Raw genomic sequence first — 17,064 nt, 5'->3', positions numbered from 1 at the left:
CTGATGATGAAAGTTGGATCGCAATGCGAGGAGAAAAAAATCAGTCAGAAAATGTGGCGTTTAGAGAAAATGCATAACACAATAAATTCATCATTGATTGTTGATGGGGGGAGAGGGAAGGGTTTTAGGGGAAAAATAAATAGAAAGTTCTGGTCGCAAAAATCAGTTTTATTGACAATTGAGTCATGCTTGATGGTGGGCATTGCTACAAATAATGTTTTTGTGTGAAAAAACAACGAAATATAAGGAAAAAGTCCAATGAAAATCTGCAAAAACGGCGATTTCCGGGATATTTCCGGCATTTTCAGCCGGAATAGAATTTTTCTCAAAAATCGGACTAGGCCATGTTTTAGACATTATTAATACGCATCTTTGTGCAAAAAATCAGAAAAAACTAATGATGAAATCTCGAGAAAATGCCAAAAAACCGGTTTTTCCGGCATATTTCCGGCATTTTCGGCCGGAAATGAATTTTTTTCGAAAATCGGGCTCCGTCACATTTTGGGCATTACCATTTTGCATCTTTGTGCCAAAAATTATGAAAAACTAATGAGCCAATCCCGAGAAAAGCTAGTAACGAACGAACGAACGAACGAACACGGGTTAATTTATAGGACCTCCACCGGGGTAGGTCCAATAAAACTTATAATAAGTATCGATAAGTCTTGCAAATTTTTCACACCTACACTGGTCGACATTCTATCTGAAATTGGCAAGATATTAACTGACTGACCTGAACAGTAGGATTCATCCAGTTTAGAGAGCCCGTCTGATTATCCTTTTGTTGCGTTTGCGTGAAATCGAAAGTCGTTTGTGTCGCCCGTATTCCCATAAATTCGCCGTGTGATTTCTGCGTCAAAGAGTAAGAGCCTTGTGACGCCGTTGATCGTTGCGTAGCAATAAATAACGGCGTCATATTCGCCGTCTGTTGCCGTTGCCACGAAAAGTTAACGTTAAAATTACGGAAATGTTCATCCGAGTCAAGACCGTTAGGAAACAAAGGGAGTGTGTAATCTGGGCTAAGTGACGTAAGCTGCATAATTAAGTTTGAAGCATAGCTCAGATACTCCCGCTCTGTTTTGCTTGAGTATAACGCGCGGACGACTTCAATTGTACGTTCAATCGTCTCCTTGGGAAGATTTGATTCATCACGCCAGAAGTTTAAGACTTTAAGAGAAAGTTTCGTATTGGAGTCGTTGATACCCAGTACTAAAACTTCTTTGCTTAGCTGCAGAACAGATTTTCGGCTCTCATCTTCCCTACAAAAAAAATACAGAACACGATTCAGACTTCCCCTAACTTCTAGAAAAATGACAGAAATTGGTTTCATAATGGTATGTGGTACCTTGTACCTTTCTAAAATCGATAACATACTAATCAGTATTATTTGAACCATATTCAGGTCAAGTTTACAGATTTTCTACAGCAAGAGACCAATTTTGAGTTAAAGACTCTTGAGACAGAAACTATCCTTTAAAAAAGTTGAAAATCAAGCAGGATATAATTTATTTCAGGGTCAGATTCATTTCCAGTACACGGGTTGGCACTGTAAGAGGTGAGCTAATGTCGATCCATGTAGAGAGCTTAACTCTCAAACTGAGAAACACTATCAAATCTTTGGATAACTCGATCTAAACCGAGAATGACGAGAGAGCTGATCCAGTATTTCGGCTTTATCCAGAGCTTGAGACATACCTACAATCTGAGAAAATACATATTTGCCAAAATTGATATTTTCACAGTTCTTGATCTAATATCAATGTTGTTTAGGCGCGTAAAAGGCCTCGAATCCAACATTGATCAGACGAGATGGAGTTTTTTTTTCATTTTGGCAAAGGTTAGAGTCTACTTATGTACTAACCTGCAGTTCTCGTATATCCATATAAACACATCATACGTTAGCTCGCGGACACTCGTGTATTCATTTTGTTGCAAGTTGGCGATCAACGGAAGAACTTCTGAAAGTTGATCTGTTGTTAGGTTAGGTAGCATACCGTGTATCAAACGGATAGTTTCACTTTGCGCTTCTTTGTCTCTGTAGAAAAGAGAGACAGTTTTTCGTATAAGACGAATTTCATCATCATCATCATCATCATCCTTCGATCTAGGTCCGAGAGGACCTAGGTCGGAAACAAACAATAACCCCTTCTCCAAAGTTCACGATCAGCCATCACTGTTCCGAGGTCTAGTGTTTCCAGGCTTGTTTCCCGCTTTAGAGTGTCGAGAAACGTTCGTTTAAGACGGATTTAGATAATTCTACAGAAAATGAGCAGAGTGTGGGCAAATGATGAAAGTTTGAGATTTATCATTTTATCAAGAAGTACAGTCAAAGGTCTCTAATTCGAACCTTTTTAATTTGAATAATTCTGTAATTCGAAAAAAAGACTTTGCTACAATATTGACTATAAATGTATTTAAAAAATAATAGCCAAGTGCAACATGAAGGGCTTTATCAGGGTCAATCGTTATTTAGCTCTAATATAGAGGTTACATATTTTGTTAATTCAAGTAATTTACGCTAGTTGAGGCGATCCCTTACGCAAATCGAGCGTTCGCCTCCAAAATCGCGGAAGTTACGTAACACTTAATAAGATACGAAAACCTCTACTCGAACCCAATCTTCTTAAAGGCGTTAAGTTTTGAATTGTACCTGTGTGACAGCAAGCCTTCCAAATCTTTTCCTTGGATTTGTTTATAAATCTCTTGATGTTGCTCATTGGTCAGATGTTGAACACGTGATGTCAATGCTTGAATGCAATTGGTTCGTAGGACACCATACAATTCTGTTACGCAGTACAATAGAGGAGCAATATACCTATGAAGAAGGGGATTGGTTGAAATCATTGGATTTTGTTCAATCGGTATTGTACGTAAATGAGATTTTATACGCATAATATTCCACAAGGAAAGTTCCACATCCTTTGGCAAGATCCGCATACGCGGGACGTAAAAAAATAGTGTATATGTTCGGAGAAGTGTCTCAAAATGTGCTTGACAGCGATGGACGATCGAGAAGTCCTTGACAACGGCGAAAACTTTGGTCGGGGAAAAGTGACGAAAATGCCTCTAGGTGACGAAATCTTTTGTCGACGAAAGAAAAACCCCACTAAATAAAACTCCAACATTTTTTTCCCCGATAAGGTAGTATAATTGTTTAGGAATAAAAACAAATATGGGGACAATAAATATGTCCACGCAATTCCGACATTTCACTCACGCAGCATAAGGAAAAACCTAATTTAATTCAGTCAACTCTCTGTAATTCGAATCTTTCTCTAATTCGAAAAAAAGTTTAAGTTTACCTATCAACAATATTAGGGTAGTAGGATTGCATGTGGAATACACACAAAACAAGCAGGTCTTTGTTTTTCTTTGAATGATTCGACAGCTCTTGTGAGACATTCCCAAGTAAAAATTCCAACTCATTAGCCTCCTGATGTTCTTGATAATAATTCAACGCCAAGCCACACACTTCGGCGGCAGTGGCGTACACTTCTTTATATTTGAAATGTAAACAGTTTGTTAAGTTTGTGAAAAATTCATGTTTCGATAACCCGGCACTAGACTGTGGCGCAAAAGGTGAAAAGCCGGCTTTGATGACTAGCCCTAGAAGCTGTAATCCTGTCGAATTGTCTTTTTTCTCCGAATCTTGGTTATTGAAAAAAGTGTGAATCAACTGATACGGGATCTGTAGTCTATCTTTCCATACTTGTAGTAGTGTTTTGATGACTTGAAGGTTATTCTTTAGAACTGATCGATTAGTGTGGTGAGTATACTTGACCAAATATTCTAACAAACTGCTACACATATTCCGTGAGACCACGGTATCGGGCGGGATATTGGTTTTAGACCAAGATAACATGACCACGACTAGATCGATGGTGAAGTAGTTAATTGGTGGACCGGGGATGTGGGAACTGAGGATGAGATCGACTAATGAAGGATACCAGTAGGTCCCATATGGTTCAAATATCTGAAAATGTAAAAATATCAGATTCGTTACATATTAAAATGGTTAAACTATAATACCGTCAGATTCGTAACTATAAACCGTAGTTAGAAATAGAAAATGTTCATTTTTTCTATTAGGTTGTCAGGGTGATTAGGGTGTTTAGCGCCGATTTCTACAAGATGACAATTGACTTCTAATTCTTTACTTGGGAATGTAAAGAGATATAGACGGAGGTAATCAAAAGATTCTGAACTCATCTTTCAACCCTTTAAGCTCTAGTGTAGACGGTCGACTTTTTGTCAGATTTTTTTGACGGAAGGCAAATCTTGTATCCAGAGCCACTTGCATCACTTTTTTGATTTTACTGATTAACCTTTTGTGAGCGCTATCAGTATCATTAAAAAGCGAACTAAGGGACTAGGTTCGGGTTTGGACGAAAGTTTAAACAGTCAACGTTCCGTCGAATTTAGGTTCTCTTGCATCCCATCCAACAGAGTTAAAGAAAAGAGTAAGCCGTTTAAATCAAACCAATGAAGCTAACGACGCACCTTTGGTTCATTAATGATCAGTTTAGCAATGAATAATTTAATATTGACATGTGTGTCACGTGATGCCAATTTCTTTTGTAAATACACCATCCACGAAGGGAGGGGCGGCGGTGGTTGGGCAGTCAATTGGGTGTCAGTGGGCGGTTTATAGATTTGTTTGTTTTTCATGTGATGGATGAGTGACAGAAGAATGGGCATGTTTTCGTGTTGATTTAATTCGTCCATCTCCATCAGTGTTGAGGTAGGTGCCAATGTAGATGGGTCGTTGCTTGACTATAAAGTAATATTAAGGTTCGTTACAGAGCAATACCGAGAAATTGTCCACGATTGGAGATTGACCCGACTCTTTGGTGCTATCAAATAGTGCATGGGTTATGGCGCTCTAAGGTCCCTACTGGTGGTTAATTTTGTTTGATATCATTTATAAAGAATGTGAGAGTTTTTAATAAATTCGAGAATTTATCGTGAGTGGTTTCCATATGCAAAAATAAGCGTGTCTATTTACAGCGAACGCACTTTAATCAAGACAAAAATAGAATCACTTAAAGTTGGTCAGAATTTTAGCACTCACTCCTTCAAAATCCTACCTTTAAAATTCGTGTATGGTCTTAGGATTAGAACATTTTACCTCAGAATCGGGAGACAAAGGAGTGTTATCTTCAACGATTGTCGTATCCGGAGAATTGGCTGGTATCGAATCAATGTTGTTGGTCGAGTAGTTGGAATAAGCCTCAATTGGATCGTTGAAATCGAAACGATTGACGTCCTGACTGAGGCTAGTCTCCATCAGAAACTGCGTCGATAAATATCCTGCGTTCGTTTTACCTAAGGAAGAAAAAGAGCTTAGATTCTAGCGTTAATTACTCATTAAAGTTTTCTACTTAAATGCCAATACTTCCATCGATATTAATATGTTTCGTATTCATGATATGCACCACTGCAGACTCTTGTGAGAACTTTTAAATTTTCCACCCAATACGTCACTAAACAATAGAAAAAGTGACGTATTGGGTGAAAAAAAAACACAGAAAAGTTGCATAATTTTGTGAAGTCATTGCAGTGGTGCATATCATGAATCTCCAACTTCTACGCAGGACCTGTGTCTCAAATTGGTAGGCATTATTTTGCCTAGAAGAGAGTGCAATGTGCATCCCAAAATAGCTGGAACTAATAACAACGGCTTCACAAAATCCGAAGAACTTCAATATTCAAAACAATAGCAGTGCGCATATCCCGAAGAGAAGGAGTTTAACTTTCAAAACAGAAGGGAAGGTATAACATAGCCTAGCAGATGTTTGTATTTTAAAGCCTTTGCTTAGGAGTTTGGTGATGTAACATTTTGAATAGATGATAAGCTATTACCGCGAGAGCGACTTTGCGTCTTTGCATTATTTAGCCCGTCGTCTTCTTTGTTTCTTCTCAGCATGGATAAGGTTTGTTTACGATCGAAATGTGAATTTAACACTGATTCAAATTTGTATTCTCTATCAGTGTCGATCAGATTCTCTAACAGGAATTGACCCTAAAATTAATAGGTAAGTTTAGAATCATCCCATGTACAATAAACCTTTTCATAAATTACGTTACGAACTTCACCTGCCTTGTTTTGAAATTATTGTCATGCTGATTAACTCCCAGTGGATTTTATTAAGACTACTTTATATTCATAAAAAAATAATTTAATGCCTCAAGGGACATAATCACCATAATTGAGCCAAGCGTTGTTCGTGACGTAATTTATGAAAAGGTCTATTAGCTCTCATTAATTCAAAGTCTCCCTTTGGATGGAGACTAGAGCATTTGTTCGAATTATGGAAAGATTCGATATAGAAGTTCGAATTAGCTAGGGTCCACTTTAGCTCAGTTTTGCCAAGATAAATATCAGATGGTGAATCTTCTAGAAAGAGAGCCTTGAGCCAGCCTATGACTTTTGATAGACTGGGCAATGCAATGCTGTTTTCTTCACTGGACTCAATGTAAAAAAAAACTATCAGAAAATATACATTCCAGTCAAGAACCTTGCTTTATTTCATAGGAAAAGGTAGTGTTTTCAACAAACTTGGGAACACGGTGTAAATAATTGAATACGTACCTTGGCGACATTTTCAGTAAACAATAAACCAGTGTAAAATTTCAGTTCTACTTGTGTGCATGATATAATGGAGATAATACAATTGTAAGCTGCACAATGATATAATCTCCTCATTTCTAAGAACAGTGTTTCACCGCGCATGTCTTCCTTGTGAGCTGACGAAGCGTTCCTGCAGAACAAGAACAAAAAAATCATTCACGACATTTATTCTATTACACGTTTTTTATAAGAACATCAAAAATTTTTGAAGCCTTTGGATGTTCTTAACTTTTGAGTTTCAAGCCTAAAAATGTTCTTAACATGTTCTTATTTTCCCCGTTTTTTGATTTTTTTCTCCATTTTCTTAAGAAATCGTATGTTTTAGAGTCCGGCAGGCAAGCCTTTAAATGTTCTGAACTTGTTCTTATAAAAAAACGTGTATTTTTCGGGACAAGAACAAAGCTTATAGACAAGGGAGGGATAAATTGTACAAAAAGGTACACTTCTTCAGGCTGCAGTCCTAAAAGCTTTAAACCTAATTTTCAAGTTTCCAAAAGAAAACAAAAACAATAAAGACACATCCATAGTTTATAAAGCCCGAATGGCTAGATGGCATACTTACTGAAAAGTGTGCCGAGGTTAGGTAGGAAATCCTACCAGGTCACGTGACATTACAATAAAATTTCAGCGCTCGACCAATCAAAAGGTTCTATTTTTTTCCGATAATCACTTTTTTTTGCCTGAGATGGCTTAAAGCCCGACATCTAGCCCTTCGGGCTTTATGAATCAATAGACACTATTAATTAGTTACACGGTCTTCCGTGCAACGTATTTATCCCGTTGAAGTCCCTTGCATGTGTTCCAAAGGCACGAAAAATTTGCAGAACTCTCCAAGCAGATACTTACAATAAAGAGCAAACTGTAAAAGCGGGATATGTGAAAGTGACATTTTATAGCATCGCAATTGAAAGTCTTGCTCAATTCAAACAAAGAAAAGTGAAAATCAAAATAACTTAAAGATTTTCTGCATCCTATTGGCACAAACATTCTGAATCACTGATTTCCCCTTTTTTTATTCTTTCTGTCTTTTCAAAACAAAACATTCGAATTTTGACCAAAACATTCGAAAGCGCATTCGTCAATATGCAATGTCTTCTTTTTTTTCTCAATCGAATGCGAGGAAGACAGATACGGTTTATATCCCACCTCCACGTGATGTCTTTCGACCAATGAAATCGCGAGAATCTTACTGATGCGGGATAAATCTATGTATTCATTCAAGGGGCAAAATGTTACAAATCATATCCTTTTTCGCAGCCTCCAGGCCTCCCCGGATTTTCGTATATAAATCCTCTATCTAAAATCCTCCTCTATATGAAAGCTCTAGATTTACCGGATGGAAAATCTATAACGCATCCTGCAAAACCTTCCCATGGTAGAAATCGTAAAATAGGTACGTCGGTAGAAGTAAGAGAACTCAAAAATGATGGTTAAAGCTAAAAAAGGTACTAATAATCTGATCCCAGGCGATATTACTCATTGGGCCATTCCATTTTATATCCATACAGGAGGATGGGCGAACATTTTCAGGGGAGTAATTCAAGCAGAATTTCCAGCGGGTGTTTTCTCATTAAAAATTTATACTAAAATTTCCATGGGGAAAAGACTGATTCTAGTTCGTCCACCCACATTTTAAGGTATGAAAAGAATCTTCCCAAGGGTATTGTTGCAAATTTTGCCATTTATCAGGGGGTATCCACATATTTTCAATATTTCTCTTTAGACTTGAAAATATTCGTCCACGCCCCTGAATGTTTTTTTAATAAAACAGCCCATTTCATTGGACAAAAGAAAATTCAAGCGAAATGTTACCACCCTAATATATATACGTTGATTCATTCCTTCGTTGATTCATTTTTTGTTTTCTTCTCCTGTCAGTCTACCTGGAGTTTGTTGTCATCTTGTACAGGCCGCTGGGGTAATGTCGCCTGACTGTCTTGAATGACAGTCAGCCTGTCCCAAGCCAAGATAAAGATAGAGGGACCCAGAGAGGACTAATTACCCTTTCATTATAACATCGTCTCTCTAAGAGGAAAAATAATTCGGCCATTCTTTGTTGTTTGTAGATCTGACAGGAGAAAACATTTTATTTTCATACTATATATATTTGAAATCGAAAGGAAATGTTACTTGGATATTGCAGTGGTTAGTTCTTTTCCAGTTGCAGGTTTCGGTAGAAAAGCCAACAAAATCGGTGACGTCATCGAAGTGAAGTCTTGTTTATCCAACTTCTGATACATCAAGGAAATTACTATGGCAAAAAAAAACAAATAAATGTATATAATTTTATGAATTAGAAACGCAAGCGAATCACAGATCATATTAGACAAAAAGACAATGTGGATAATTTGTAATAAAGCTTTCGCTCAATTCTTGAAAATCCTGTAAAAATATTTTTCGGGCTGACACTCATTAGATGTGGCTGATCAAATTTCATTCGACCCTTTTGCTAACCGTAAACTCAATTGTGAGGAGTTCTTGACTTTCTTCAACGAAAAAACATAATTTAGACCACGCTCCGAAACGAAATGAAGCCATTCTATTGGTTAATTTTTACGTCACTTCTAACCAATAGTATGACGTTACGCAAAAACGTGGTCTTTGATAGGGTTTAGTAAGCACCAATAAAGAACGTGCAGGTCTGGTTTCGAATTATTTGCCACATACAAATCCGCGACGAACTAAAGATTTTGTTTTTAAATAAAGTGTGACACGAATGTGGAGCAAGATTGGTCAGAAAGAGGAAGAGAAAAACAAATTTTGCTTATTCAGCACGAAATCGAACATATTATAACAATTGGCCTGATATAAGACGCGCGTCTGATATGAAACGGGAACACTTATTTAAATCAAAATCTTTAATTACTTTCAAGTGGAAACCCAGCTTGAAAAACTGGTAAAAGTATATATACAATACACCATATTTCGCTCTAGATTGAAGGACCTCGGTCCCAAAATCACCGCCAATATAAACCAACGTAAATTACAACAACAAGCGTTACAAACCTTTAAAAGCACATGTCTTGTTGATAATCTGTTTCTCGTATTCTTCAGCAACATATTTATTGAACTTCTCCTCAATACAATTCACCAAATATCGAATATGAGTTACAAAGAACTCTTCAAGAGTTTTACTGCTGGTGTGCTCCAGTAAGGGTAGACACAGACGCTCGATTGCCATCTGTCGGATGTGGTTAGTGTAGCTGATTTCGTCTTTGAAGACTTCCATACAATAGTTGAACACTTCTGATGCTTTCTTCTTTTCTTCCAAACTGAGTGGACAAATGAATACACGTTTTTTTATAAGAATATCTAAAATATTTGAAGCCTTCGGCAGTAGCGGCCTGGCTTAAATTTTTTGGTGGTGCAAACTATGGAATTGGCGACCCTGGTATTTTTGTCCTTATTTGCGCCCCCCATCATTAAGTGAAGATATTAAACTATCTTAACTTTTTCTCTTTATCAGTACACAAAATTCCAAACATTAAACATGACTACTTTGTAACACGAGATGGTCTTGCTTTACTCTACATTAAAGATGAATGGCTGAAAGAGGCCCCAAAATTCAGAAGTTTGGAGGAAGGGTTCCTTGTAATTTTGGCGCCGCAGGCAAAAAATTTTGATGTAAGAAAGGTCAAACAGCCTAAAAGATCTTCTAAAGCGGAGAAAGTTAGTCAATATAAGACAACAAAAACCACAGCGAGAATTAACAAGTTTTGATCATTTTGGCTATCTCTCATTTTGGGGGTGAGCATTCTCTTTAACCCCTGGTGGATACGCAACACTTCTCTTACTTCTGATTCAATAGTGATCGAAGTTTTGAAAAAATTAAAGAGAAAGGATTGTAAGAGGGTAAAATAAAGAGCCGTAGGCGAAAAAAATTAACATTGTACTCATAGAAGGCGCTATAAACGTGCCGAAGGGCGCCAAATTGCCCAATTAAACATGAACAAAACTTTGGCGCCCCCTTGAAAAGCTCTTTTGGCGCCCCTCTCAGACCTTTCTGGGTGGTGCACTGCACACCCTGCACCCCCTGCACCCCCCTGCCAGGCCACCACTGGCCTTCGGATGTTTTTAACTTTTCGAGTTTTAAGCCTTAAAATGTTCTTAACATGTTCTTAATTTCGCCATTTTTTTAGTATTTTTGTCGTCTACAAAGCCTTAAAATGATCTTAACTTGTTCTTAACATTTTGGCCATCGAAGCCTTATTTTCTTATAGAGTTTGTTCTTATGAAATAAAAGGTGTATACTATGAAATTAATTATTTTCGCGTGCTAAGTTCGATCTTGTTAAGGCTAAGAAAGCTTTATAGAGGTTCTTCTTCAATCAACTTCGATAAGATTTTTCGTTGGTTTTGGGGCCTTGCATTTGAACTGTCAAGGGCTACATACACTACACAATATATTGTCGGGCAATATATTGATAGTATATTGCTGAATGCCAGTAATATATTGAAAAGATGTCCACAATATCAGCTCGATTTGCAATACTCCAACAATATAGGGGAATTGTTTACAAAAAGCAAATTCTTTTTTATAATAGATCACCCGTTGTTAACTCTGTACATTACGGTCCGTAATCTATATCGTCGAATATTGCTCACCAACACATTGTGTAGTCTAAGTAGCCCTTAAGTTTTCTGATTAGGCTGGGATTTATGCACCAAAGATTTTTCATGGTACTTGTAGTCTTTTTCAAAGAAGATTTAAAGCAGATTTAGCCAATCTATAATGAAGCTTTAACTGAATTATGCTTACATGGTTGACACACGCTAACAAAAAGATAGTGCAAAGGGGGGGGGGGGTTTGAAATACCGTTTTCCCGTCAAAATTTTTGCTGAATCCCGGAATCCCGAAAATTGAAAAAAATAATAACATAATGACAAAAAATAAGGCCAAATACCGTCACCGTCTGATTTTAAAATACCGTTTTCCCGTCTTTTTTTCGTCAAAAGTACTAAAAAAGGGCCAATCCTGTCACACCGTAAAAGTACAAACCCCCCCCCACACTGCAAAGATAAAGCGAAATTCCAATTAGCAAATTTCTTGCCAGCCAAATCTACAAAAAGGGTTAACGTACCTTTTAATCAACTTGAGTAGGATAGGTTCAATCTTCTGTTGGTATACTTCTTTCGTTTCACGAACCATAATACTGATCATAGCTTTGAATAAACCTGGCTCTCCACACGTTGTCAACATTCGGCAAAGCTAGAACAAGAATTAGTGAGGTTAAGCAACGGAGTATAAACAGTGCATTAATAGGCTAGTAAATTTCAACCAATCACATTTCGAATTTTTACCGTAGTACAATGGTAGAGCATCCTGCTACGGTGCGCAAGGTTGTGGGTTCAACCCCTAGCCGGATCATACCAAAGATTCCCAAAATGATTGCCTCTCTGCTTTATGCTCAGAAATTAAGAGAAGGATCAAGGGAAAGTGGAGCAATCCAGGGAGAAAGAGTGGCGCCCTCCCCTACCTCCAGGTAGATAGCTATCGAAAAAGGAGCCGTCGGGTCGCCTCCGACTGCGGTCGCAGACTTACTTACTTTACTCGTCATTTAGTTCTTAGTTCTTAGTACCATAAGATGGTTAGACCTTCCAGAGAAACTTTCCTATTGAAACTTTACAATTGAGAAGACCAACATATTGGGTAGGTACGAAAGATCTTCAACGTGTTAGGTGGTCAGTCTCAAGGCTGTTGTGTGTCTACGCACTTGTACACACAATATTTTTTCCGGTATGCTTGTAAACTTTTGTATCGACTAGTCTGTTTAGACCACAAACCAGTAGTGTTCGGGCGAACTGGAGAAGCAATTTTAGAAGATTTTGATTTCGGCGCTCCCTTTTCAAAGTAGGTATTATCTTTGTAAAAATTTACACGAGGGAAGCGAGCACGAAAACTTTTGGGTCTTTCTCTCTTGTTGGTCGAAAACTGCCAATTCTAAGGTTGTTTACACCTGTACAGGGACGCCGAAATTAGTTACTAGAGACGTCTCTTTGCGCCCTTTGTATTTCGGCGCCCCCCTGCCACCACGCTACTGACACAAACCAATAAAAACATATATTTTTTTCTATTTCTTTTGTATTTTCATCTCTACTTTTAAGTTTAGGTGAAAGAACAATTTATATAAATTGAAACCAAATTTATGTAACAATAAAAATAAAACATCGACGAAGCAACCAATGCAACCAATGCTGCCGGTATCAACTAACAGATTCGTGCTCCCTATACTACCAGCGGTATTAGGTACAACCAGGTTATGGAGTCTGCGATTCAGACTAATTCAAACTGAAACTGATTTGCATAAGCACGGGGCAATCTTAATAAATTTGAATTCCTAGAAACAAGGACCTGAGAATAAATTCCCATTGGGCAATATCGATGATTTCAGATTATGCTATTTCATCGAAACCCTATCCAATGAGTAATAGTAATGAACATTTGCGAGTACAATATGAGGAATATTTCACGAATTCCGCGATTTTCCGTATAATATACGGAAAAATCGAAACGAGTGAAATATTCCCATATTGTACGAGCAAATATCTGATAACTGGTTTATCGGTGACCCAAAAAATACACTTTTTGTGTTGGAAAAAAGCGCATGGCACTTTTGTAGCAAAGTGACGTTAGATTGATGCTACTGCTACAATGCAGCAACATCTTTTCGTCAATTTATATTTTGTACATGTAAAATACAAGATATATTGTACTTTTTTTAACCAATCAGATTGCACATATTTTTTGGATCGGCGATAATAACAATAATAATACCTGGTCAAGTTGAGCCATGTATTCCAAATATTTTGTGGTTCCTACGGTCAAGTCTTCAGAGCTAAACGGAAAAGCTTCGGCCACGTAATTTTTGACCATCTGACAAACTTTTTCGGTTTGATCACGTGAACAGTGTTTCAAAACATGTGGTATGACGTCACAAGCACGTGATTTGACAGCCAGTTTGCTTTTGGTGGGCTCCTTGAATCCAATTTGTACAGTTGAAGTGAGGAGACCTTTTTCCTTGATCACGTCCTAAAGACATGATAGAAAAATTAACAATAAACTCATGATATTTGATGCGGAGGGACGGTCAACATTATGAGTGTTGGCGAGAACGAAAAAAAAAATTTATAGTATTTCAAAAGATACTACAGTAGTAATACCGTGGAGGTATAAAGAAAAACAGGTGCAAAAAAAGGACTGTGACGGTTTTAGTGGGATAAAGCGCACAAAAAAATGCCCGCGCGGCAATTGGCGGCTACGGCCGAAAAGGTGTTTTCTCGTATTATTAGAAGGCTAGAATCTTCAATACTGATAGTTAGAATGTTCAGAGCCAACTTGAGTTCTACTAGTTCTACTCTTATTTCATCGGGCAAGCCTTGGAATTTCTTTTGATCCAATTTATAAAAGAAATCAAAAGACTTTAACGACAAATTACCGACAGATTCAACTCCTTTTATCTTTATACCTCCATGGTAAGACAAATCTTCAAATTAAGTTTGAATCTTTAGACCAAAAGAGATTAATAATGACTTTAGAAGCAAAGCATGCAACGGACACCAAAAGACCCTTTGGTCATAGATATACGTTTTTTTTATATAAGAACAAACTATATAAGAACATAAGGCTTCGAGGCCCAACAATTTAAGAACATTCTAAGAACATTCTAAGGCTTTGGAGACTTAAAAACATGCATTTTCTTAAGAAATTACATCAAAATGCTCAAAAAATGCTGAAAATAAGAACATTTTAAGAACATTTTTAGGCTTCAAATCCAAAAAACTAAGAACATCCGAAGTCTTCGAAAATTTTTGACGTTCTTATAAAAAAAAAACGTGTATACCTAGAATGTGAAGTAAAAAAAACAGGCTAGAAATCATAATATGTAAACGTTATGACGATCTCGATTTTTATTGAAGAGACTTTCGTTAAGACTACTGGTCTTCTTCGCCGAAAATACGTGACACGCGGCAATATTTTACAAAAGCAAAAATCACCCGTGGTCGTTTTGGGTGGGGACAGGTCAGTCTAGTCACAAATACGCGTATTTAGTTTTAATGTTTATCCAATCTATCTCACTCATATATTCGATGCCAAGCGACACTTGTAAAATGCAAATAAAAGAAAGCTTTTTTAAACGAATGAAAACGCTCGAGGGCTTCTATTTTTTTCTTTTTTGAAATAGTTTGTGACTTAAGAGCGGAAGCTAAATAAATTTGTGTTGAAAAACAGTTGATAGAAGAATCGGGCAGAGAAGATAATGAAGAAATTCTTGGCAATATTTCTTTTGATTTCCTTTTTGGCACTTTTCATCGAATGTAAGTGATAACAGTTATGAATGGTTGTTAATTCCATTTTCTATATGAATACATCGGCCTAGATATTTTCCAATGTGATTTCCCTGATTAATTCGTTATTGATGTAGGGAATTTTTTTTAGCCAGAGTGACGGCTAGCTTTATTTCTGAAAAAAAGGCTTTGTTTAAAGGAGACAAAAAAAATCAGGAAACGGGACCTTCGTGGTAGGTCCAAAAAGGAAAGTGAAGTGCTGTGAACAGAATCGAGGATCAATGAAGCTAACTTGAACGAAACATGAGCAGACTTTAATAAAGTTTTCTTTTCTTCTTTAACAAGGCAACGAAGAGAACAACACAGTTGATGAAGTTTTGGATGTCGAAGAAACTTCTACAGAATCTGAAGTTGACGATGAAGAAGAATACGGAAAAAAAGGTACAGAAAACATTTTGATAAAAAACTGACCACATCTACCACGACTATACCAAGCAAGGAGATTCTAAAGTAGAAATATTACAGATTTCTTTGAGATCATTACAAATTCTGCTAAGAATTTATAAATTTTAGGATAGCAAAATTTGCATTTGATGAACTTTGGTTCCAAAAAAGCACTTTCTTGTAAGGTGCCAATCTATGTTTATTCACTTCCAAGAGGAACTTCTTCAACAGAGTTGAAGTGTTCGATTTTTTGAATGAAATTGGAATGTACATTGAAAACTGATTTCGAAAATTAGTCCAAATCCATTACTGCATATCCCAGTCTAAAATTCTTAAGGCGAGACTGTTAATAAACAATGCAAACATTGTGATCAGACTTATATAACATTTTTTTCTTCTTTTTAGGTCTGTTGGAAGACCCAAGGAAGAAATGTTCAAAAAAATGGCGAAGATGCACCAAAAGAACCTACAAATCATGCGTAAACACTTACCAAAATGGGAAAAAAGTGAAGAAAACTTGCGGCGAATACCACAAATGTCGTAAATGTAAAACAAAACTACGAAATGGAAAGTGTAAAATCAATAGGCGTCGTTGTAAGCGCTTCCCTAAATTTATCACAATTTCAAAATTAAATTATTATCATTGATTATGGTCTTTAAAGACATCGTTGTAACGTTACAAATTATATATTTTTTCCTTTCGAATCATTTTAAGAAAATATTTACAGCTAGGTTGCTATTTTCAATCTAGGACCCTTCCATTTAGAAATTGAAGGCATTTTAATTTTCAAAAGGCCATTTCACGGAAACGAATCATAGTTATCAACTTGAAATAAACTTTGAGTGTTTTTCGTCTAACCAACAGGACACTGTTAGGGGAGGGGGGCAACCAGTCCTGATCGCTTATGATTCCGTTCAACCGTGGAATGGCCATTTTTCTTACCGGATGTATTTGAACTAATAATTTAGTGATCTGTAACACGAGGACCAACAAATCATCATCACCATGTGACCAATGCGAAAGATTCGTCAAATTTGATGCCAAAAATCGACAGAAATTCATACTAAAAGCAAATGAGTAGAATTTAACGAAAAATTTACTTCTCCGTTTGGCGGGAAACTGACCGAATGAACACTGAGAAATAGACCCTGTCAAATGCCATATTTTGATAAATGTGTAGTCAACCTCAATGGTGTTTGGAGCCGGTAGTAAAAAATCAGCAAAATTTGGCTATTTTTGGGGCAAACTTGCTCTGTTTAGGGGTAATTTTGAATGTCCGAGGTGGCAGGGGGGGAGGTGAGATCTGTTTACCGGGGTTAATAATTCACAATATCCGGGGTTAAATTTCCAAAATATGTTATATCCTCCACCCCATATTCACAATTTTTGTGGAAGAGTCCAATACCTGTTTTTATTACGTTCCTTGTCGTTGGTTCTCAGAATCAAGTTGCAAATACCATGAATAATAGTTAAGATCAGCTCAGCATTTGCAACTCCAGGTTTTACCAAGACATTGAAGAGGTTAGGTGTTGAGATGAAATGCTCGTTGAAAATTTGTGGGAACGAATGATAGAAAGTTGATCCACGTTTATCTGTGTGTCCTGAAGGAGATTAGAATAAAGACACGCTATACCATAACATTCCGAAAAAAAGGAACAATTTTTGATTCAATATGAAACTTCACGTCGTATGCTAATGCACTA

General features: G+C 37.0%; 1 protein-coding gene across 1 annotated transcript in view; it reads right to left on the bottom strand.

The window, feature by feature from the left end:
• LOC136813972 (DNA-dependent protein kinase catalytic subunit-like) overlaps positions 1-17,064 on the bottom strand; it is a 159,395-nt gene that overhangs the window by 35,074 nt on the left and 107,257 nt on the right. Inside the window, exons 30-43 of the mRNA XM_067070485.1 lie at positions 16,767-16,962; positions 16,304-16,424; positions 13,406-13,660; positions 11,712-11,839; positions 9,638-9,903; positions 8,762-8,882; positions 6,593-6,761; positions 5,863-6,022; positions 5,129-5,325; positions 4,501-4,773; positions 3,303-3,973; positions 2,651-2,815; positions 1,862-2,035; positions 734-1,259 (exon numbers count right to left, since the gene is read on the bottom strand). Of these exons, the coding sequence (XP_066926586.1) occupies positions 734-1,259; positions 1,862-2,035; positions 2,651-2,815; positions 3,303-3,973; positions 4,501-4,773; positions 5,129-5,325; positions 5,863-6,022; positions 6,593-6,761; positions 8,762-8,882; positions 9,638-9,903; positions 11,712-11,839; positions 13,406-13,660; positions 16,304-16,424; positions 16,767-16,962 (3,422 nt within the window). The remainder of the gene's footprint in view (positions 1-733; positions 1,260-1,861; positions 2,036-2,650; positions 2,816-3,302; positions 3,974-4,500; positions 4,774-5,128; positions 5,326-5,862; positions 6,023-6,592; positions 6,762-8,761; positions 8,883-9,637; positions 9,904-11,711; positions 11,840-13,405; positions 13,661-16,303; positions 16,425-16,766; positions 16,963-17,064) is intronic.

The sequence above is a fragment of the Clytia hemisphaerica genome, unplaced genomic scaffold (assembly GCF_902728285.1).
Source record: "Clytia hemisphaerica strain Z4C2 unplaced genomic scaffold, Clytia hemisphaerica genome assembly, whole genome shotgun sequence".
Taxonomy (NCBI): domain Eukaryota; kingdom Metazoa; phylum Cnidaria; class Hydrozoa; order Leptothecata; family Clytiidae; genus Clytia; species Clytia hemisphaerica.
Note: the sequence above shows the minus strand (reverse complement) of the source record. Positions and strands in the feature narration are given on the sequence as shown.